General features: G+C 40.7%; 3 protein-coding genes across 6 annotated transcripts in view; 2 read left to right on the forward strand and 1 right to left on the reverse strand.

Annotated features, from left to right (window-relative positions):
• Positions 1 to 9,094, reverse strand: part of cabin1 (calcineurin binding protein 1) — a 35,991-nt gene extending 26,897 nt beyond the window's left edge. For all 4 annotated transcript variants that reach the window (XM_072388394.1, XM_072388392.1, XM_072388391.1 and 1 more), the window contains exons 1-21: positions 8,922 to 9,094; positions 8,304 to 8,371; positions 8,070 to 8,162; positions 7,862 to 7,975; positions 7,418 to 7,552; positions 7,090 to 7,270; positions 6,868 to 6,997; positions 6,603 to 6,752; positions 5,993 to 6,300; positions 5,692 to 5,878; positions 5,464 to 5,597; positions 5,158 to 5,375; positions 3,962 to 4,034; positions 3,366 to 3,553; positions 3,131 to 3,268; positions 2,747 to 2,935; positions 2,224 to 2,466; positions 1,982 to 2,135; positions 1,785 to 1,900; positions 1,485 to 1,646; positions 43 to 249 (exon numbers count right to left, since the gene is read on the reverse strand). In XM_072388394.1, coding sequence (XP_072244495.1) covers positions 43 to 249; positions 1,485 to 1,646; positions 1,785 to 1,900; positions 1,982 to 2,135; positions 2,224 to 2,466; positions 2,747 to 2,935; positions 3,131 to 3,268; positions 3,366 to 3,553; positions 3,962 to 4,034; positions 5,158 to 5,375; positions 5,464 to 5,597; positions 5,692 to 5,878; positions 5,993 to 6,300; positions 6,603 to 6,752; positions 6,868 to 6,997; positions 7,090 to 7,270; positions 7,418 to 7,552; positions 7,862 to 7,975; positions 8,070 to 8,162; positions 8,304 to 8,306 — 3,123 coding nt within the window. In that variant the 5' untranslated portion in view covers positions 8,307 to 8,371; positions 8,922 to 9,094. The remainder of the gene's footprint in view (positions 1 to 42; positions 250 to 1,484; positions 1,647 to 1,784; positions 1,901 to 1,981; positions 2,136 to 2,223; positions 2,467 to 2,746; positions 2,936 to 3,130; positions 3,269 to 3,365; positions 3,554 to 3,961; positions 4,035 to 5,157; positions 5,376 to 5,463; positions 5,598 to 5,691; positions 5,879 to 5,992; positions 6,301 to 6,602; positions 6,753 to 6,867; positions 6,998 to 7,089; positions 7,271 to 7,417; positions 7,553 to 7,861; positions 7,976 to 8,069; positions 8,163 to 8,303; positions 8,372 to 8,921) is intronic.
• A 958-nt stretch (positions 9,095 to 10,052) lies between these two features.
• neflb (neurofilament light chain b) lies at positions 10,053 to 12,612 on the forward strand. The gene is made up of 4 exons (XM_072387030.1): positions 10,053 to 11,160; positions 11,311 to 11,435; positions 11,546 to 11,955; positions 12,046 to 12,612. Exons 1-4 carry the CDS (start codon positions 10,090 to 10,092, stop codon positions 12,246 to 12,248), a joined length of 1,809 nt encoding a protein of 602 aa, XP_072243131.1. The 5' UTR covers positions 10,053 to 10,089; the 3' UTR covers positions 12,249 to 12,612.
• A 6,047-nt stretch (positions 12,613 to 18,659) lies between these two features.
• dock5 (dedicator of cytokinesis 5) overlaps positions 18,660 to 23,288 on the forward strand; it is a 29,724-nt gene continuing 25,095 nt past the window's right edge. The window contains exon 1 of the mRNA XM_072388399.1: positions 18,660 to 18,819. Within this exon, the coding sequence (XP_072244500.1) occupies positions 18,777 to 18,819 (43 nt within the window). The 5' untranslated portion in view covers positions 18,660 to 18,776. The remainder of the gene's footprint in view (positions 18,820 to 23,288) is intronic.

Genomic DNA, 23,288 nt, shown 5'->3' on the forward strand with positions numbered 1-23,288 from the left:
TCATTCGAGCTCAATATTTTCAATGTTGTCCTACTAATTGACCTTTTCTGTCACGCCCTCAATGTAGGTTGCCACTTCATCCATGGTGAGAATGGGAGTGTCACTTGTGGGGGCTATACTGGCAAACCTCCTCAGCAGATTGGCCAATTCTGCAGACACCGTGCTTGTCTTATAGCTGTCAAACTCAGGCAGGGACTTTGGTTTGAAATACTGGAACATGAAGAGGGCATCACCCCACAGAAGCTCAACCTGCAGAACACAGATCAGTTCCATAGAAATCTTTAGTGGCATGCTCAACACACTGTGCCACAGAAAATTTGTGGTACTGCAACAAGGGAACTCTACTCTTGCACTGTGGTAGTCCATAATTAGAGAACTCTGTAATTACACATTGACACCCACCTGGTGGTTGGACACAGGTATTACACAGATGGTACATAAGATCAGGTGTTGCACACAGAACTCTCCTGCGGCTATGAATAACTGTAATGTCCCCCCCCCCAAAAAAGGTAGCATGTTTAAATGGATTTTTAAATTGTGGGTACACCAACTAAAACAAGCCCATCAAATCCTTTCTTGCTGCCAGTAGCGCGTTTTCACTCAGTTTACTATCAGGGGACGAGCCTTTAACCACGACATCATGAGACGATTGCATTACTCTGTATCCTAAGGGCTGTGTTGGATAACAGATTCTGATAAGCAGGACTCTCTGAGATAATTAGCTTATCATTTTTGACTGGTTTGCGGATGTCAGCCCTGCACAGCAGAGTATAGTGAGCTTTCAGCTCGACTACAGACGGTAAAATTAATCAATCTCATGTGACTTTGTGTGCGAGTTGTCAGTCTCAAAGCCGCCGTGTGACGAGCTGCAGTTAGTAATAGTGTGTTTTTCTGTAAAGACAATATGAGCTGTACAAAAGTGTGCACATTATGGGCTCTCTGAGGAGAAGAGGAAGAGTCCATCAAATGCTAAATAACAGTGAGAGCATAACTCAGTACTTTCAGTGAGCAATACGACCCGGTTGTTTGTGGCTTATCTAAATCTGTTCACATTTCTCATTAACCGAATTAATGCTCACTATTGTCAGTACTTCACTGACAATAAAAAAAACTGCCTGCTTCTGTTTCGTGAAGGTCAGTGATGGCGCTTGCTTGCATCGTCAGCAGTCTGCTTCTTTTCAGACACCTGTCTTATATGAGTTTGCCAATATCGCTGAGTAATTGTACCAATTAGTCAAAGCGTTGAGCCACCTCTTCATTATTTCACCGCCTCTTCATCGCCATTTGGCTATTATCTAAATAGCAGCTTAACTACATTTGTTTTTTTTTTGGTTTTTCAGTTAAATAACATGTTTATTAAAAGGGGGTCCGGCAACCTTAGAGAATATTAGATTTTGGCTGTTTAACTTTGCAGTTTTATTTCTAATTGGCAGATTTCCTTCAAGCTCATACAACAACTTTTAAGTGCAAATTCAAGGTATGACCTGTGGAGATGAGTGGTCCTCGAGGTAACGGGCCTTGCTCTTCTTACTGGGGTAGGCATATAGACAGAAAAAGCATTGTTCCAAAGCCATCTCCAACTCTTCTTTATAGGGATGAGAGTCACCGCTGATAGAAGTTGCAAACTCTTTCTCCAAAACTCGAATCTACACCAAACAAAAATGCACAGCAGATGGAAGAGTCACTGATAGAACATTTCTTTTTATTGTAGACCAACATGCAAAATCCATGCTGACATTTTAAAAGTATTTGATGGGAAAAGAAAAGTCTACAATCAATCTTACAAAGAATTTGAGGAGTGCACCGTGGGAGCTGCAGCACAAAGAACGACGACCGAGATACTCATGGGCAGTGTTCAAGAGCATCAGGGAGGAGGGCAGCATGGGCGTGTCTGTCTCATCTGAAAATAAGACTTAAACGTTTTTCTATGTGTAACAATATGAGGGAGGATAAAAGGCATGAAAACAAGATGCTAACAAACCTTCATCGTCATCTAAAGACATATGCTGTCGGAGCATACAGTCAAAAGCAGCCTCCTCGTGTTTAATGATGCGATACAAGATAATCCATGGCAGAACTGAGAAGAAATAAGGCTCTTTGGGATCATCCGAAATGCTCATGCTAAGATCAATCAACTGGGGAAAAAAAAGAAAGAAAAAAAAGTAAACACACAAATCACAAATTCACAAATCGTAATCCGTTTCTTACAGTCACATCGGCCACCTGAATTAGGTTGTTTGCAAGTCGAGCCATGCTAGAGAAGTGGGGGACGTTGGTTAGAAGCTCAGACTCTTTGGTGAAGCACACTTCTATCCCATCCAGCAACTTTCCAATAGTGCTGACCCACTCCTCCTTGCTGGGGGGGGAGCCGGTTGAAGCAGAGTTGAGCTGCTGCAGGGCTTCATTCAAAGACAGCTCGCTGTACTCCAAACACTGCTGGTACTCCTGCAGCTTCAACAACGAGTTCTAAGGCAGACAATCAAAACTCAGACCACGTGGAGACATGTACATCGGGATTTAAATACTCAGTTGTTATCAGTCTCCTTTCCACAGCAGGAACATGGAACAGGTGCTACCCTGAGCGTGACAAAAATAAGAGAAGTATGGATTTATGAAAACAAAAACATGCCAATGGAGAGCGAGCAGATGTTGCTGTGTTGGTGTTTGTTGTGCTAGCATTTATCGCAATTCATCTTAAAACAGCTCGCTTGAGGAGGACGTTTTATTTTGTTGTGGTATTTCTAACCTGTAGCAGCATCAGCTGTGCAGGACGCTCAGGTGCTGAGCTCACAAACTCCAGAGACTTGCTCCTGTTTCCATAATTAAGAGTGGGCTGCAGCAGGCGCACAACAGACTCAAAGTCTGCAGACTCAAAGAGACGCTGAATCTCCTCTAAAGACTGACAACGCTCCAGAGACTTCAGCCTCTTATCAATCTGCACATGGGAACAAAGGAAACTCAGCCAAACAGTTGCAACAGAAGCTCTAATATTGGACATGGTAACATGTTTCAGCATTCATCTCACTACCTTTGTAAACTTTGTTTGACAGTGTTAAGGATTAGACATGCAGGAATAATACATTAGATGTAAGGAAATGAAACAGAAATGTTTTTTGTCCACTAAACTGACCTCCTCCACAGATATGGCTGCATCTACACGTAGATTGGGCAGGTTGATTGTGTAATGTTTTCCATCAGGGGTCTTTGGTTTGCTCTGCAGCAAGCCTATACATACATCATAGGTCTCAAGGGCCAATTCCATGTCCCCCTGTCAACAGAAAAAATACAGCCTCTCAGGTCACATATGGATAGGACTTGTATCACCAAATATCAAGCTAGGGCAAAGAAGAAATAATTGGCTTTACCTGGAGAGCCAAGAACCGTGCCTTTAGCCAGTAGACACGCGCCATAACATCTAACCAGTCATTCTCAAAAATATCTTTTTGGGAAGAACCAAGGGCTAGGAGAAATAAATCGCTATGGAAGTGCGGCCCAGGGAATTCTGAGTCCGTTGCATCTTTGCTGGGACTACTACAGCTTCTTCTCGGAGTAACTAGATAAGACATAATATGTTACTGAAACCTCAAATGTAAATAACTATATTCCAGTAAATTCAACAAATCAAGAATGAGATGGCAGCTGGCATTGATCTATGGACTGTTATACAGCAGTGACACTAACAAATCATGCATGTTATGGTTAGTTTTCACAGTTACTGAAGACAGTTGGAATTTTTTAAATGCAAAATAACAACATGTTTATCACATTTAAGTTTGACCAAAACTTTGGCAGTTTTACTTAACAGTGGACATACGGGCTGATGAACGGACTTTGCAGCTCCCCTCTGGACTACACAGTCATTGCAAAATAAATACTCCTGCATACCACTGCAAAGCATCATTCTACCAAGTCTTTAATCAAGATCCAATCAGACATGATGTGATTGCACTCACTGACTTACCAGTCTTCCCTTTGTTGTGTAACCATTGCTCCAACTGCAACTCCATACAGGCCAAGCTCATTGCCATCATCTCCTAAACATGGAGAACATATGAAATAATCTAATAGAGTCTGACAAATACCCTTTTGTCTTTGGTCCTCGGTTCCAATTTAAGAAAATTTTAGCTTAACCTTAACCTAAATTCTGCTGACATTTCCAAAACTGTATCCAGTGTTCTAGAAACACTAACAATACCAGAAGAATTCCAGACAGTGTTTTTTAAGGCTTACTCCACCGGTGAACCAGTTTCAGCCATCTAACATACATACAGCTGAGCTGTGGCGAACCAGTGTCATCAAAAAACAACAAGAAAAGAAAAGTTCCATTTCCAACCCAAACTTCATAGAAATATACATTAAAAAAAGTTATCAGCCTTTAATTGGATGTTGGTGGCTCTCCAAACTGAGTTAGTCTCAAACACCATGATCAATAAATGCTGATCAACTCACTATTTACACTCTATGCAAGCTTTGGCCAAATACTGCCTCTGCTTGAACCTCAGTTTCCAGAGCTCCAGCTTCAGGTATGACTATGGATGGGATAAGCAGCTTGAATTGACTCAGTTAGGACCACTGTGGTCCTCCCTCACATTAATGTTTACTGTAGGGACTCTGAAATGGACAGATGCCTGATATTTCCATGTCTCACATCCTGCCCACTGGCCCTCTTAAGCTCAAGCTTGCCCCTGTTTTTGTATTTTATTTAAAACTATGGAGTGGGTGGAGTTAGACGGAGAACTGGGGGTGAAATTACACTTTAATTATTATAAACATAAACAATCTCCAAGCTGTAATTACAACAAAGGCTTGCAATTTAATATGTCACAAAATCAAACCTACAGAAATAATGACATGTAATTGCTACACCAATTTGAGAACTGAGTTGGAGGAACAAGACTGTTTCATTTGACTGTTTGTTAGTGGGATTGCTAATTATAACGACGTCTGATGCAGAGCTGGAATGTCGACTAAAAAATAACTTTTGATAGAAAAAAAGAAACGTTATCTTTCGTGAAGAACATGCTGTCTGAGCGCTTTTGCAGCAGACTTCAATTTAGTTATTTCTTTTTTTCAAGAAGTCTTGGGCTTACGGTAAACTTCCCGAACACCAAACGTCTTCAGCTGGGCAGAGTTTAAGCAAGTTTTCCTGTCATTTACCCGGATGTGTTGGTTGCTGCAGTCCCGAAGGAGAGGGTTGGGCAGGCCACTGCTGTGCTTCCTCCATGTCTGATAGACCTCGAGCACGACAGCAGTTAGCCCCCGAGGCCACTCCTCCATGAACTTCTGACCCACGGCTTTCAGATAACGCATCATCAGATCCAGTATACCACCATTGGTCATATTATTGAGCAGGAAGTTGTGGACATCTTTTTGCTCTATAAAGAAAATACACATTATTAGTATAATAAAAATGCCAAAACAGAACAGCTGATAGTAAATACATATACATAATGCAATACATACCAGATTCCATGTATTCAACTGAGTCGAGTGGCATACCGCTCCCATGTTTTGGCTGAATAGCCTCCTTCCCATCACACCGCGTCTCAAGATTACTTAGGCTCTCATCATCATTATCAGGATCAAACTTTTTTAGCCTAACACAAACCAGAAAAATCCATTTTAAAAATTAACAAAACTGTTTTATACTTTTATATTTGTGCTTTGTGTTTAAGGTTTAGTACCAGGTACCTCGAAGGCAAGTATTTAAAAAGCAGTTCCTGAAAATCAATCTTCTCCTCCTTCTTGCATTTTGTGTTTCGAACACGTGCCGATCGACGCTTTGCTGTCTCGCCGCTATCCTCCACTGTGCGCTTCCTTTTTGGAGCTTTCTTCACTTTATCTGACAGAGACACCTCCATTCCTGTCATTCCCGTCGCTGTAATCATATGGGAAGATTACATACACTAACAAGAACTTACAGAAAATTTGCTTCCAAAAAGAATCATGTAGACAAGCAAAGCAAAAAACAAAAAGCCCTTCAGAAACTGACCAGCAGGGGGTGGACAAGTAGTGATCTCTACAATCATCTGGCTTGTTGTAATCTGAGGTTGAACGCCAGGTTGAGGCAGTACTGCTGGCTCAGAGAAGGTAACTGGCGGCAGAGAGGAACTGGGGCTGCTGCTCAGCACAAGGGTCTGGCCCATACTGACAGGGCTGCTCGGTTGGGGGAGGTTCTGCAGCAAGTTTGGGTCCCGGTACTCCGACAAGTCGATTCTGCGGCCGAGACTCGGGCGTGGTGGCTCACATGTGGTCTGATGTTTGTACATTGCAAGAAGGCTTTCACCAACATGCTTCCATCTGGGAATAAACAGAGGAGAGACTTCTGATTAACTGCTCAACTATTGTGGGGGAAAAAACTAAATATTGCTCCCGTCATCAGTAGAGGTTAACAAAAGACTCACAAAACTGAGCCCAGGACAAAGAAACCTACATCAAGATTAGGGATACTCTACCAACAACTTCAACAGAGCACATTTTATCCTGATTCCTAACAGCTTTGTATGAAAGCTGTGCTTGTATTCTTTTTACTTCTTTCTTCAAATAATTAAAGTTGCATCTAAACTTAACATCCAAAATAGGAAAAGTAAACAACAACTCACGAGGGGCAGCGGATGGGCTGAATCAGGACAAGGTCAGGCTTTGGTTCACAGTGGGAGAGAGCCTGCCTGCGCCTCCTTATCTCCAGTGCCTCCTCCACGATGGATCTGCGCTCCTCTTCTTCCACTTCTACATAATGAATCGACATGTCGCTGAAAATGATCCACACCAAAGCAAAATACGTTTTTCAGTGTTGTGAAAGTATGGAGATGCAGACAGATTGCACCATAAAGAAGATGGCGTATTAAAAAAGTGAGCTGGTTTCACCATTTTATGAACATCTGCATCGTATCCCGCTTCAAACATGGCTGCTCCTCAAAGATTTTCTCCTTCAGCACCAGGGCTTTAGTGTAACAATGGTCCTTCTCCAGGGCTTTGGCAATGTAGTACAAACAGCCTGGAAAATAATAGATGATAGTTACCTTTCTTTCCAAACTTGGGCTGTCATACTTGTAATGAGCAATGAGCTTAAGAATATATATTGCATACAGCTGTAGTCGCTGAGTGTGTAGAGAATAGTTATGAGGTTGTCCAGGCATGGCCAATGGTCTGAGTTACAGTGCAATCCCTCTTCAAATGCATGACGAGCAAGAGGGATGCGCACCAGTCGCACAGCCACCTGGCCAATTTTGTACCACATATTCACATCAGTGGAATCCAACATAACTGCCTGAAAAACAAGAACGAGCTATAAATATTGCATGACCACTCAGTTTTATTAAAATACATTAAAATGATACACAAAGCATTAATATGTAACAAACAAATAGCAATTACGAAATAACAAATGACTAAATTGACACTTTCATTGTTTTACCTCCAAATAAAACTCCATAGCGGTCTCTAGGTCATCCCGAGATGCAGCCATACTAGCCAAGTTTTTAAAAGTTGAATACTTCAGCATCAGTCCAGGATGTTTGAGACCCACTCTCTGATCATCCGAGGGCATGGCCTTCCATACAACAGGATATATCAGATTTGGCAAGAACAATGTAAAGCGCCAACATGAATGATGACATTTACAGCTCTCATAGGAGAATGAGTTATTTGTAACCACAATGCAAAATTTGAAGTAAAAACTGGAAATTTACATGCTAAGACTAGAAAACTGACCAAATATCACTCTGCGTACAAAAGGTATTTAGCAGGAGATCTGTGAAGCAACAACGCAAAACTGAAACTAAATAAATGCCTCCAACAGCTTCACTGACTGCTTTTTTGTATAAACAGGAAGACATAATGTATCGTGGTGTATTTTTACCTCTTTGAGCAGAGGAGTTGTGAGAAGCTCATGATAGGCCTTGGCAGATTCCTCAAACTTGTCATGTTTTTGCAGATCCAAAGCTTTATGGTATAAAGCAAAGGCTTCCGCTTCCTGTAGAAAGAAACAACAGAAAATTAGACTCATTAGAATGAACAGAAGTTGCATCATGCTAAATATTGCTAATTCGTCTTCATATGGTCTGTACTTGAGCCTCTTTTGTCTGACTCTTGATAGTTCTCAATGGGTCTTGAGATTCATCTGCAGCTGTCGAAGCAGCATTCAGAGCTGCAATGCGAATCTGTAACGATCAAAAAGGAAAAAGTAAGAAAGCAAAAAAAACAACTAGTGATACATCATAAGTTGAGAACAGAACAAAGTAAACATAGAATCATCAGCAGTTTAAGGGCATATTGTCCTCCTCATATTTTAAAAAACTTACCATTTTAATATCTTGGAAGTAGGTTTTGCACCTTTAAGTTTATCAATTTCTGACTGGTTCTGCAGGAACTGATGAGTCCAAGTGGGGATAGAAAACGACACAAACGGAGAACATTAACAATTCAGCAAGAAATATACGGTGACCTGAGGAACGAAATGTAAAACTTTTAAGATATTTCACAATATAAACTTTGATTTAATACCAAATTAATACCATTTATATAATTCATTTAGTTTGCATGAGACTATTAGACGAAAATATATTCCCCAAGACGGAGAGCAGAGCAAGGAAATATGATGTAGTCAAGTGTTAATACTACACAATTACCCAGACACAGGGGCTTGGAACCGACTTGCTAAATTAGCCTGGTTAGCTTAAAAATAAGGTGGAATATAGCTCAATTTGCCTTGAGCAAGTCTATATAGGTATCAGTGAGGAACACAATCAGAACTATGGACAGTAGATATAAATTAATCGCCTCGGTGACGCTGCAAATTCATAATAATCTACAACTCAAGTTGTTACCTCAGCTAGCTAAAATCTGTAAAGAAATTATGTGAGCTAACGTTAGCTTGTGTTTCACAGATCAACCATCACTCCCAAAGCTAGGCGACATACCGTTCATTCCCGGTGTAACTGCATGATTACAGTTGAAAACACATATACAAGACTTTAAACTCCCAAAAGACTGTGATAATAATTCACAAAGAAATTTCGAAACTAAATTTATAAACATCCTTTGTTGTTATAAGACATCCATGTAACGCGTTTGCGTCATAGGAAGACGTTTGCTACCCGCCAAATAGTAAAGTCGCCACTCATTGGTCAATGTGCTGTGGGTTGATTCACTTGACCAATGATGTATTTAGATATTGGATGATTCTGCGATCAATAATTTCTGAGATGCATTTTTTCACAAGAGTGCATGTCCAAGCTCCTGTTCGCAATAAATTATAAGAAATAATTTAGCATTTTGAAACAGCTTATCAAACTAGGCTAGAATCATATGCGACTATGTCATGGAATATATATATATATATAATATATATATATATAATATATATTATGCTATAAATATACACATACATATATATATATTGCATGACATAAAAACAGTACTAAAAGTTGTTTGAGATATATAACAACTTTCGGTACTGTGTTCTATGTAACCTGAATTAAAAAAAGACAACCACTAGAGGGCAAACCTATATATGTAATGTAAGGTATAAAAAAATATTATTATTATAATCTTTTTATTCGTATCCTCATCTTATAACCTTTGTATTGATTTACAGTGATACTTTTTATCTGATATATACATATTGATAATATTCTTATTGATGTTCTGTCTAACTAGTGCAAAATAAAACAAAAATTAAGCAAATCATGCTTTCACCATGCGTTTAGAGCAGGCACATGGCAGATAAGTAGATTATGTCTTTGTCAGGTCTTATGGAGGCATTTTTTTTTTACTTCTTATGCAGTTTTAGGGAGTAATAGTATACTGTTTGTGTCCTTGGTGACCCTGTCTGTTGCAGTCCCTTTTTGCTTCATCCTTGCTTTTCTCCACCTCCTCCACCCCTACACTCATCCTCACCCCTCCCTATCTCATTCTTGGCTGAGACTGGCTGGCAGGCACCATAATCAATTCCTTCTGTCAGCATGCAAGCAAAAAATAGCTTACGTCACAGTCATTACTGCCTCTATAAAAGCCGGAGTAATGCAGATTCACTGTGCAGTCAACCCAACTGTATTCCCTGACAGAGAGCAGCCCATCTTTCAAGTCATGACTTCGACTGGCTTTGACCCTTATCTCCCTCCTATTTACAAGAGGAGAGTAGTAGTGCGCAGTGCAGGATATGGAGCTGGAGGAGGAATTGGATCTAGGTCTGCCTACTCCACCCATTCTGCTCCAGTGACTTCCTATGCATCTTCACGAAGAAGTTATCCAACGTACAGCCGGGCTACTTCGAGCTACTCTACCATTATTCCTGCTCTAGGTGCTGCAGCTGCCACTGAGCTACGCCTTGACCAAGCAGCCCAAGTCAGTTCTGAGTTCAAAACATTAAGGACCCAGGAGAAGGCTGAGCTTCAAGACCTGAATGATCGCTTTGCAAGCTTTATTGAGAGGGTCCATGAACTGGAGCAGCAGAACAAGTTGCTGGAGACTGAGCTGCTACTGCTCCGGCAGAGGCAGACAGAGCCTTCCAATCTTCGGGGCCTGTATGAGCATGAGATCCGCCAGCTCCGTGCTGCTGTTGAAGAGGCCCGCCATGAGAAGCAAGCAGCCCAGGACCACAGGGATGAGATGGAGAATGTTTTGAAAAATATGCATAAACGCTACGATGATGAAGTTCAGGGCAGAGAGGAGGCTGAGGGACGGCTCATGGATGCCAGGAAGGGAGCAGATGAAGCTGCTTTGGGCCAGGCTGAACTTGAGAAGAGAGTTGGGACCCTCCTGGATGAGTTGACCTTCTTGAAGCGCCTCTGTGAGGGCGAGATTGCAGAGCTGCAGGCCCAAATACAGTACAGCGCAGATGTGTCAGTGGAGATGGAGGTCTCCAAGCCAGACCTGTCTGCTGCTCTTCGTGACATTCGAGGCCAGTATGAGAAGCTGGCACAACGCAACCTTCAATCGGCCGAAGAATGGTTCTGTAACAAGATGAGTGTGATGACCGTAGGCTCCACTCGCAACACAGAGAGCGCACGCAGTGCCAAAGATGAAAGTGGAGAGTACCGTCGACTGCTCAAAGCTAGAACACTGGAGATTGATGCCTGCCGTGAGATGAACCAAGCTCTGGAAAACCAACTGCAGGATGTCGAGGAGAAACAGAGTGCTGAGATCTCTGCACTGCAGGTAAACCACATTAAGATTACGGTTAATGTGTTTTGTTTTTGTGATTCAGATAAGCCTGACTGCAAGTATGGACGGATATTCAGTTCTACTTGTGATTTTTTTTTTGCATCATTTCTATAATGTGCTACTTTGATGTTTCTCTTTAAACAGGATATGATAAGTCAACTGGAGGAAGAGTTGAGGACAAACAAGAATGACATGGCTCGCTACTTAAGGGATTATCAAGACCTCTTGAATGTAAAGATGGCATTAGATATTGAAATTGCAGCATATAGGTAAGTGTTTTATCCACAGTGGTTTCTAGACTGTTGCAACTGTGAAATGAATCAGCAGCCCCAATAATTTAGCATCTCTTATCCTTGCAATGTGTCTCTTGTTCCATTAGGAAGCTTCTTGAAGGAGAGGAGAATCGCTTAAATGTGGCAGGACCAGGATCTGTCTCTGTTTACTCCCAAGCTATGTACTCTGCTCCACCCTTTGGAAGAGCTCCAGTCTCCATGCAATCTCAGCTGGCCTCAGCAGCTCCATACCTGCTGAGGTCCCGCTTGTATACATCGTCACTCTCCACAGAGGAGGTAATATCTGCAAGCCAAGCATATCAGGCAGAGGCCAGCCCTCCCGAAGAAGAGGAGGGAGAACAGGTGGAGGAGGAAAAGGAGCAGCTGGGAGACGAGAAGGAAGACGAGGTGGAAGAGGAGCAGCAGGAAGAGGGGGAGGGTGAGGAAGAGGAAGAGGAGGTGGAGGAAAAGAAGGAGGAAGAACAAGAAACGGGAGACGAGGAAGCGAATGGAGAAGGTCAGTATAGTCATTTGTCTTATTGACATGCACATGTGTATCATGAGAAACTTTTTCTAACCATTATCCCTCCTCACAAAATGAATGAAGAGGCTGAAGCAGAAGATGGAGACAAAGAAGACGAGGAAGAAGGACAAGAGGAGAGCCGGCCTCAAGAAGAAGAGGAGGATGCTGAGCAGAAAGAAGAAGAGGGTGTTGAGGAAGGTGGCAAAGAGGTAGAAGAAGAAACAGAAAAAGAAGAAGAGGTGGATACTGAAGAGAAAAGTGGTAAAACAACAGAAAGAAAAGTTTAAATTTACTCGTCAAAGTTTATTGGTGCTTGATATGCAGAAATGTCTCAAATCAAATGAAAATTTCTTGAACTCAGTAGTGTTGATCTGTTTGATGCACCTGAGCGACTTATAGCATGAATGCACATGTCCAAACTGTAACAGCAAAGAAGTTAGACCAACTGTGAAGACAGAAGGTGTCAGGAAAAAACAATATCTGCTTTGTGGAGATTTGTTTGCAGGTGCTTTAATGTCACCAAAATGTGCTTGTACAACTATCTATGTGCAATAACCAGTTTGAAATGCCTTAACTCAAGTCCCCACTGAGTGCTTTTAAGTCCATGATGTGCTGCACTGAACTCCAATAAAGCCTTGAAGCCTTGTCAACCTAAAATTACCTCCAGGACTTTCATTTGTATTTACAAACAGCTGCAGTGAGCAGACAAATCAAATCATATTTAACACACACACGCACAAAAGTGAAACCAGAAAATCATATTTAAAGTCCAAGCTTTGTGATTCATAAACAAGAAAAGAGATATTTATATGCTGATTAGCCCAGAGCTCCTTTTTCATTAATCTTCTTTAATAGAGGTTAATGGAAAAGTACGTAAATGGCAGGCAAAAGATCTCTGGTTCGATCCACACAGATAAATTGAGCTGACAGGATGGAAATGCAGCAGTGAACTAGCACAGTCAGCAAGTCAATTAAAATGCAAGAGGGAAAAAAAACTGAATAAAACAAGAAACACCAATTTCACAGACAGTACAATTTCAACACGACAAAGCCAATAAAGCATGCGCTTTCTGATAACTTGCAGTGCCAAAGTGTAATGTAACAGTTGAGATATATTTGCACTTTTGTCTATATTTGAATCCAGCAGATCATCTTCTGACAATTTTCTTTGTAATCAGTGAGCTGACACCAGTGTTTTTCCTGCTGCTTCACCCCCATCTACATCTCTGTCCATAAATCAGGGCGCACTGAAACCTTTATGACTCAGCTCCTGCTGCACCAGAGAATCTGGCCAAGTGTCAGTTCAGGCAGAGTGTAAAGACGGAAAGGAAAAAGAGAGAGCAATTTCTTTATTTCATTAAAGAGAGAGATGGGTTGAGGAGGAATTGAAGGGAGAAGGAGAGGGGAGAGGCAGAGACATATTTCACTGCACTAAACCTTGACAGAGGACAGCATGTTTATTATTCACTAACGAGGTGGAAGAATCATGGGCCTCCCTTAGGCATTTGCAGAGATGTAATCCCTATCACCCTTACCTTTGCTCTTCTCTTCTCACTGATTTAGATTATCATACACTAATAAGTGCATATGAATGGAGAAGCCACTGTTTGATGCTTCAGAAGCACCCACCATCTAATCGTCATCTAAGCCCGCAGTTGCACTTTTAACATAAAGTACATGCTCCACTTGATGTTGCACTTGTAAATCCACCATCCTTAAGATGAGAGCGCTCTTCTTCTCTTCTCCCTGTCCTCAGCGTACCCTTCCCTGAGCTGGACCACACTCATCCCCCTCCTGTCACTCTCACTTCCTTTAGTAGAACTAAAGCTGGTCCAAAGCAGCACTCAATTTAATTGTAAGACATTATACTTTACAATGAATTTGACTTTGCTAGACCCACACTTTTCATCACTTAGAAAGACAGCAAGACTGCAAATGCTATCTTATTAGGTTAAAAAAACAAAACAGCAGTGATAGCGTGTGTGTGTGTGTGTTGTGCATGAATCGTATGTTTGTTGGTGCATCTCAGAGCCCAGTAGGACACAGATCCTCTGAAAATGTAGTGTATCGAAACACTGTTGTGTTATTCTTTATCACATTTTATCTTTCAGATATTGAGTCTCCACCCGTGTTTCATCTGTCACCTCTGGGCTGTGATCTGACTGCTACATAAATCCTATGGCTCACTACCTCCTTGGGGTATACATTAAGTCTGAGGAATGCAGGCCCATCCGTGGGGCCCACAGAGACCTCCCAGACTTGTAATCCTTACATGAAAAACAAAGAACTGAACATGCAGCAGGAGATATCAACAACAGCTGAACTTCCTGTAAAACAAGAGAGGAAAAAGTGTGCTGCAGTTACGACCAAAATAGAAATGACTATCAAAGTTAACTTTAATAACTTCTGTATTTTGCTTGATTATATTTTGAGAGGAACCCTCAAGGATAATGTCAAATCATTGAGAGATTTAGATTGAAAAAGTCTCGTAAGTGACCATTTATTTTATTATTTATGACAGCACATTCTTAAAGATTGTAGCTTGGCTGCAAATGCAACAAAATGACTATAAGCTTTCATTTAGGGTCAAATAATTTATTCGAAAGTTGGTACATGCAAAAGAAAGATACATCTTTATATGGACACAGCTAATAAATATTGGTGGCAGAGAGCAAAAACCAGAATTGATGCGTCCGATGTCTTTTGATTGATGATGATATTTTTAGTTTAAAAGAAGCACTTCTAATCCAGATAATGGTTTCTATAGTCTTTGATGGGTGTGTGTGGTCCCCTCAGGCTCTTGTCCACACTGTGACTGTGTTCATGCGGTAGTATGCCTTTTTGGATATCCCACAGCTGTGGCTGTGCTTTGTTCACATAAAGAAAAGGAAATCTCGATAAGAGTTGGGGCTCCCTCTGCTGATCTGAGACAATCACCTAATTAAAAGCCTCTGTAGAGAGAGTCTTTACTTTAAGTCTTGATGGACAGCACACAGGAGTCATTCCAAAGGAAGATATTGGACTTCAATTCTAAAACTACGCATGTTTCTTCTGGAGTGCATAAAGGTTATAGCTGTAGTTATCAAATGGCTTAATTTACCCATCTACCAACACAATGGCACAAATAATGCCTTACTGAGGAATACTGCCTGGGTGAAATTCTTTGACTTGAAATGCAGACTAGGAAGGAGATGTGAATAAATATGAGGAAATCTAACCGACAGTACTGTGCAAAAGTCTTGAGCCATCCCTAATTTCTTTATATTTTGCTTCCAATGAGCCAGGCTTTCTTGTATATACCTGAAGTGACCTTGAACAGGCTTACTGAAGGTTTTTTTGTTTTTGAGCACTGGCTGCTTTCCCAGAGGCAGAAGAATTTGTTTTTTGTTTGTTAAACTACTTAACACTATCCCATGCATCATTCAAGCAAAAAAAAAAAAAAAAGGTACCTAACTGGATGAACCAGTGTTGTGTCTTTAAATTGTCTTTAAAATCTTTAGGCACTCTGTTAACAGCAGCCGTCACAGAGACACATCACACATCTTATTGCAATTTCTTTGTATCTACAAAATACCGAAGATAATACATTGACAGACATACACTTATTTTCTTCTTTCTTTCTAACAAGTTAATTCCCAAAGAGCTGTTGTCTGAAAAAAGAGGAGCTTTGGATGTCCTTAAAGAAACCTGGAGAACTCGTCTAAGGCGGTTCAGGCTGTGTTGAAGAACAATGGTGCTCTTACCAAATATCGACATTCAAGCTTGTTAGATTTGTACAAACTCCTTTTAGGCTTGTATGCTATATTTCCACTTATGTTTACACATGTTCTAATAAATTACTTCACCTATTTCCTGTTTTACTGGAAATATATTGAGAAAAATGAGGGGTTGCTTAAAACTGGCTAATTCTGTAATAACTTGAAGTCTCTTCAAAGCCGACTATTCAAATCTTTCTGTACAAAATTGGTCTGGCTTGCATTATTACACAGCACTAATAATGCAAATAATAATGCAAATCCTGAATGAGGTATCATGCAATTAAAATACACTTTTTTTTTTGACAATGCCTGAAGTTGCTGTGAAACAAGAAAAGTTTGAATATGACTTCCTTCAATAAAAGCTAACTGCAAAACCAGCCTATTCCCCAGGATGAGGACAGTGCATTGACCCATCCTCAAAGCACTGCTGGACGGAGCAATTACCTGATTCCAGAGCCAGACAGCCAGGTGGAGGCTCGACCTCTCGCTGGCGCTGGCGTCCTGTGGTTCTGGCTATGGACCCAGAAATCCATTAGGCTCTGCTTGTGTCTGAAGAATTGAACCCTGTCAGTGGGGACTGTATGACTATGTGTTTAGATCCCTCTGTCACTCCATAAAATAAATCACAGTTCACTGAATTTAGTAATGCCAGCCACTGATGGAATCCAGTCAGGTCAAGCATTATTCATATACTACATTTCATACATATGCATGTTTAATGTGCTTCATTTTTTATGCTGTCCATTAAAGAAAACGTTCACATGGGCATCAGCACTCAAGCATGTGTGCACAGAAACCCAACCAAAATGTCAGAACAGAACAGAATGAGGGTTGGTAGATAGGGAGCATATTTATTACTCTGTCTGTCATGCTAGATGTTCATTCATCTGTGTGGCAACACAAAGAGAAGGCCGTGGGCAAAGTAAACAGAAAGTCTATCCCCATGGGAGAACAAAAACAGTACCTCCATCCCTGCGTTTTATCTAGAGACGCTACAGCCGGTACTCACCAGGACCTCTTCCTTCCTTTCATGCAGAAAATGAGCACAAGCAGTCTTTATGTCCCAGCTGTTCAGGCTTTTCATCCACATCTACACCTGTTTCCATTTACCATGCACATCTGCTCGTGGCTGGATTATACAATTAGACATTTGTAGATTCTTTTTTTCTGAACCTTATAACTAAAATACTCCACCTTGTGTGGATGTATCAGCATGTCTGAGACATAACACCACATGATTTGAATTAGAAGATGAGGGCAGCGAGAATTGCTGGCGAAGCCTGTCTCCTCCCACTGCTTATGGAGCGTTCAACTCCAGGTGAACTCAGTTTAACGCTGCCTGTCAAGCTGTCACGCACGTTAATGTAAAGCATGCACAGTCATACACACACATGGATGCCATCACACACAGACAGGCAAACACACCAGTTGACCACTGAATTAAGGAAAAGTAGCTTAAAAGCAAATGGTGACTACATGTGATGTCACACAATGTGGAGGTTTTTACAGTATGCAATAGCAAAGAGCAGTCAGGTGGTGGCGATATTGCATTCCTTTTTGCAGTTTTGATTATGTTTTTTCTCTTGTTAGTTTTGATAGCCTAAAAGCAGCACTTTATCTTTTGCTGTGGGAAATTTTGCCAAAAGTATAAGAAGAATCAAAAGTGGAATTGGCAGGAGTAGATGTGAAGCACTCCCTACAATAAATCCAAATATTTAGCAAGCACCTACAGCTCAGCCAGAAATAGGTCACAATAATCTTGACAAGGGCTCAAGTCATAACCCGGAAAACAAAAAAATTCTGCATAAAGCTGCAACATGCACTCATACTCCCTGTTATTAAGGATGGGCCCAATCTATGAGATTGAATCATTTAGCTGCAAAATATTTCTGACATGAAGTAGAAAGAAAACTAGCTATTGGACTTAAGAGGGGAAAAAAGGAATCAGAAGTTAACATCTTCTGCATCAAAAAGACAACACTCAAAATGCTAACTTTATACATGCTACTATACAGATTGTAGCCCTGTTTCTAGTTTATTTCATTCCACTTTTGGACAGTAAAAGGCCTCCAGCATTGCTCTTTTGGATATTTTTACTCTATAATAGCTTTAAATCAAACACTGCATTGCAGTTCTAAATCTCCAGCAGCCAGATCACAATAGATGGGGAGAAAATGACTGACACCGCCTTGTCAGTATGAACATCAAAAGCATCTGACGGCTAAACACTACTGACAGCACCATTTGGTTCGACGGGTGGTAGCACGAAAAATAAACACACATGATGAGCAAACAAAAGGCTTCTAGACGAGCAAATCTCACAGCCAACAGCTGTAAATGACTTCACTGTCTGTGTCTTATCTTATTGATGGACAAGCCACCAGATGCTTCGATTAATTGTGCGGCTCGTATGAAATATTCTGCAGTTAAATCAAATTAAACCTGTGTGAGAATGCCTTGTCCATTTACGCTCAAACAGAATCCAGCAGGTCTTATTTAAAGCAGCCAAAGTGAGGTGCGACGTTGCGTTTGCAATTCATCTAGTTTTTAATTAAAAACAATAACCGGGCAATCATTTATTTATGACACGTCAGTGATTTATAACTCTGGTTCCGGTTTATTATTCTCGTCTAGAATGTCAAATTGTGTGTAGCTTCACAGGCCTACTAAAGCTACCAGGAGACCTTGAAGCAAAGCAAGAGTTCAGCCTCACTGCAATTTGCCTAAATTCAATTTGAGCCCATTCGAGGACTTATGCGAGGCTGTTACAGTTATTGACTGATTGATGTCTAGAGCAAACAGGACAGAATTCCTGGAGGCAAACCAAAGCCTTGGTCAAACGTGTGTCTACAGTTTATTTGAATAGTTTGAGCGGCTCTGGCATGCCCCTTTCTCCCCTTCTTCCCGCTGTTCAGTGCCCTCCTCTCCCCTCCCCGTTTATTAGTCATGATGGCGGAACTGTGAGCTTCGGGACGAGCAGGAGTGCACCGCCCGTCCTCGCTGAGCAAGTGTATATAGTTATTTATTTATTCACCCAACTCATCATCCTTTCCCGCTATGACCCGTTGGATTCCTACTAAAAAGGAGAAGTATGGAGTTGGTAAGTGCTCATATTTAGCTGCGTGTGTTTTGCTTGTGGAAAGCTTACCGAGTGAACTTCCAGCAACTCCTCTAACTTCAAAAGAAACTGCTTTCGATGAAGTTTGAGAAACAGAAAATATTTGTGGTGTTGTAGTTTTCAGCACCGTAGACCAGCTTGTTTTCACAAACATTATTATTATTAGTTTAATTTCAGGAACTCCTTGTTGTTTCTGTGGCGGTAGAGTTTGGTTTTGTAGAAATGAAATAGGCTACATAGTAAACCATGAGAGGTGCTGTGGAAAAACGGAAAAGTGCCAGGAATTCATTGAGCATACCAGTAATTCTTCTACCTAAGCTCAATCTTAGAGGACTTGTTGAAGTTGCAGTGAGCTTAAACGAATCCCCATTTTGCTTTAAGGTCCTTTATAACCCCCTCAAGGGCTCCTGTCGAGACTCCACTCAGCAGCAAGTGTGGGGACTGCCCTGTTAAAGAGATAAAAGATGAATTTGCATAAACTTGATCGAGGTGGTATTTGTGGTATTTAGCTACATTTACATAGGGCTTTACTGGATAAGTGTAGTGAATCATGACCATTTTGCGAATTCTCCTCAAAAGTTGATAATTTTGACTGCAATGTGTAGCAACAAGGTGTGGCCCTGTCACCTGTATTTGTCTGTTTAGGAGGGTTTGCAATCTGCTGCATATAAATGTGCAGACTATCAGTAAGCAATCCACGCCCTCAAGGTAAATCTGTCCTGCGGTTGTGTCCGTGAGAAATCCCTTTCAGGTTAATAACTTTATTGCCAGCACAGGTTAGCTGGTTATCGGTTATCTTTGTCACAACTTGTGACCCAGTAAATCTTTTCTTAAAGCTACACACGCTCTGTCTGCACACGTTTTTCTACACTTTTCCCAGTCTTCCGCAAACGGAGAACTCATGCTGAAAACTGCTTGTGAGAGCAGTATTCTGCGTAGTTTCTGTGGAGCTGAATCTGAGCTCCTACTTGACCAGCCTCTAACTCAGACTTTGAGCTCTTTCTATGTGAAGTGTTTTGTACTCAGCTGATGATGTTATGACTCAAAACACCTTTTAAACCCGCCACTCTGCAGCATAAATGTTCTCACCTTTGGTTATATTTGACCTTGTTTTAGCAGCTGATGTTCAGGCTCTCTTTTATGATGGTCAGTAGATCTCAGTGTGATCTTCTAAAATCTCCTCCTCGCTCGATTGTGTAGATTTTGCCATTCTCCTGCTATTCACCCCAGAAACAGGGCAGGAGTCCCTAACAGTGTACTTAATCCTTAAAATGCCATCGGACCCTGTACAAGGGCTTACATTTTTAATCCGATTTGTTAACCCTGACTGAGCTCAAGAACAAGCAGCTATGTTTCGGCAGGGATAGAAGAGTTTGTCAGATTTCTGATGATATCAGTCATATCATGCATGCTATCAGGAAAATGCTGATAAAATGAGGCTTAATATATGGTGGATGTGGGACACCTTCATAATAGGATGGCTTCTTAATTTTACTGAAAAGAAGTACTGGTCTTGTGTTGAAATTAGCAGGTCTTGGAAGGAGATTATTCAGGCCTGAAAAAGAAATAGATGTGTTACTCTGGAGTAGAGAAGAAGAGTTTACCAGGCCGCTGTGGCTACTCCTCATCTCAGCTGGTGGCTACATATATCGGACTACATTATATGTACTAGCGTAACACACCCAGTTACTATGCAAACATCTCTGAAGTGAATACCAGATTGCACGCTTCAGTGAAGGACTGTCCGAACTTCCCTCATCTGTGATCTCCATGTGCGTCTCACTTCTGCAGTTTTTGTTCCGGTGAAGATGCACGTTGGAGGGGGGGGGCGGGCGCAGTGGATCTCCTTGACTTTCCAAATGTCTTAATTGCATTCTGATCAAAAGCAGGAATGAGTTTGTGTTAGCATTTGTAATGCTAAAAAACCCTGTAAATTGTTCTATTTTCGCGCCTTGTATGTGTGGAAAAATGCTTTTTTGGGCCAGTTTATAAGTTTTCAGAGTGACATTATGGTGCCAATAGCTAAATATCCTCATATCTGTATATTATGGTATGATTCCCACCTTCCATGTGGGAGACCTGGGTTCAAATCCCCTGCATGAAAGGTACTGTCTCCAGTAGGGGTCCTTAGGCAAGACCCCCTTACCTTACATGCCTACCTGTAAGTCGCTTTGGATAAAAGCGTCTGCTAAATACATAAACATGAACATGAACATGAACTTTAGATGACGATGAAGAGGATATCAATGTTAGAGAGAGATTTCTTTTTTTTTGTCCATTCAGGTTTCAAGCTTTGCCCTCGTCTGAATATGGTTATATGGTTAAGTTAGATCATCTTTCTAAAAACTAAAGCTGACAGCAGAAAAACAAAAACCGACATTTGTTCTAATTGAAATTTCAGTTGCGTATTAATCAAGAATTACTGGCTAAAAATAACTTTTACATATTTTCTTTTGTCAATTTGGCAGCAGGTTAGAGGGCTGTCTCTCTCAACATCTGAAGATAATTGCTCAAAGTTACTGGACAGAGATATTTGTATAAGTAAATTACAACTGAAAAGTCATTACAGTATATCCTATAAATGTCTGATTGCTGATTTCAGCTTTCAGCAGATTGTGTCTGTGGCGATAAATGAGATTAAACAATTTTGGTAATGCAATGTCCGAGATGTACTTTCTGCTCAATATTGCATATTTTGGGCTTAGGCCATTTATCAAATATCTGAACGCTGTCTATAGCAAAGCCGTTTTAAATGTTGGGTAAAGGTTTTCTGTCAAACATTTTGCCATGTTGTTCTTCTGTTTCCAGAGGTAGCTATCCCCAACTTTCCCAGTCTACATAGTCTACAATGTGTGATAATAGCTTCTGCTAATTGAGTATATTGTAATATTTTGGGCTACGTTTATTGCGGGTTGCAAGCTTCTGGTCCTTGTGATTCAGTGGAAGACTTCCACACTGAGGACATGATTTGATGTGTGTAGCTTTCTTTGTTGCTGTGTAAATGCATTTATGTGCCTGGCAAAACCGCCCCCAAAAACCAATCAGATTTCTTTTGGTATAATCAGGCGGCAGATCAAGAATGGCGTGACATGAAAATCGGATGGTTCCCATCAGCAGCTGAGCAATATATCCCTTTGTAGGGACATCACTGAAACTGCGTGCATTTTTGCATACAATTCATATAAACATCAAGCGAGAAATGTGGAACTTTAAGTTCTAAGGTTTGGCTTCTATAACAGGTTTGACACAGAGCCCATTGTTGTCTTGCTGGTTTGCCTCTCTAACTGTTGAGTTGCCTTGTGGTTGATGTCAGCAACAGGTTTTGCAAAGAGGATGTAAAATTAGAAAATGACTTATCTTGTTGTTGCGCTTCAGTTTTTATCCATTTCCAAAAAAAAAAAAAGCAAACATTTTGAGTGTGACTGTTACCTGAGTGCCGTACGGCTCCAGCACAACAGTACTTGAAGAAAAATATAGTGTTTTCTAAGATAATGTATCCATCAGAGTTTTCACTTCAGTGATTGAATATGTTAGAAAAAAAGTGCTTCTTCAAATCTAATCAGATTTTTGTCTAGCTTTCAAACTAAGTCACAAAAATCATGTTGTACACAAGCTCAAAATGATGTTTTGCACAGACTTTCTCCCTTTGCCAGATGAATGTGCATGAAGTCCAGACATCAAAGTTAATCAGTGATAAGTGTTTTTAAAGTAACAATAAAAAGTATCAAATTTACAATATGCATGTGTATGAAGCTGGATATATTCACTTCAGTTTTAGTACCAAATGAAATTCCAAAGGTTACGCGTTGTGTTTTTGTTTGCACTCATGTTGATGATAATGATACCCAACCCCTCCATACTTGCTGTACCACTGAGTCCTATTATTATCTTGTGTTTTCTTCAGGGAACATCCATTAAAATCATTATTGTCATAAAGATGGTTGCACTCACTGTGGTCAAGTGAAAAGTATTTTAAGCCTTTCATTTGAAAAAGACATTTGAAGGAAGTTTCCTTAAAGTAATGATCAGCGTAAGAATGTTAGCATTGCGAACAAAATAAATCTTATGTACTTGAGATTTATCTTATCCATAGATCGCAGTCATAACATCTCTGATTTCTTGCCTTGCAATGTCAGACCGTGATCGCTGGCTGTACTTTGGAGATAAATTCTGAGCTTGATGGGCAGGAAAGATGAAGGGTCAGTCTTGACTTGACTTTTAAAACCTAAAATCAGATGAATAATTAAGAAAAAAACAACTAGGAGGAGAATCCCCTTGCCGCCTCTTCTTTAGATCAGACATTTGTTACATTCTCTCTATCCCAAAGATTGCATCAAGGTTTCTAACCTTAATTAAAAGATGAAGCCTCGCACTGATCTAATTTTGTCTCTTTTTTCATTATTAGCTTTGAACTTTAGAGTTAATTTTCTGATTTATGGGTAGCCTGTAAG

The sequence above is a fragment of the Leuresthes tenuis genome, unplaced genomic scaffold, assembly GCF_036924035.1.
Source record: "Leuresthes tenuis unplaced genomic scaffold, fLeuTen1.0.hap1 SCAF_6, whole genome shotgun sequence".
NCBI lineage: Eukaryota > Metazoa > Chordata > Actinopteri > Atheriniformes > Atherinopsidae > Leuresthes > Leuresthes tenuis.

Bases quoted from the DNA above. Each gene is read 5' to 3' on its own strand.
- neflb (XM_072387030.1), top strand. From the start codon at position 10,090: ATGACTTCGACTGGCTTTGACCCTTATCTCCCTCCTATTTACAAGAGG. The intron at 11,436-11,545 runs GTAAGTGTTTTA...TTGTTCCATTAG, and splicing joins ATTGAAATTGCAGCATATAG to GAAGCTTCTTGAAGGAGAGG. The intron at 11,956-12,045 runs GTCAGTATAGTC...AAATGAATGAAG, and splicing joins CGAGGAAGCGAATGGAGAAG to AGGCTGAAGCAGAAGATGGA.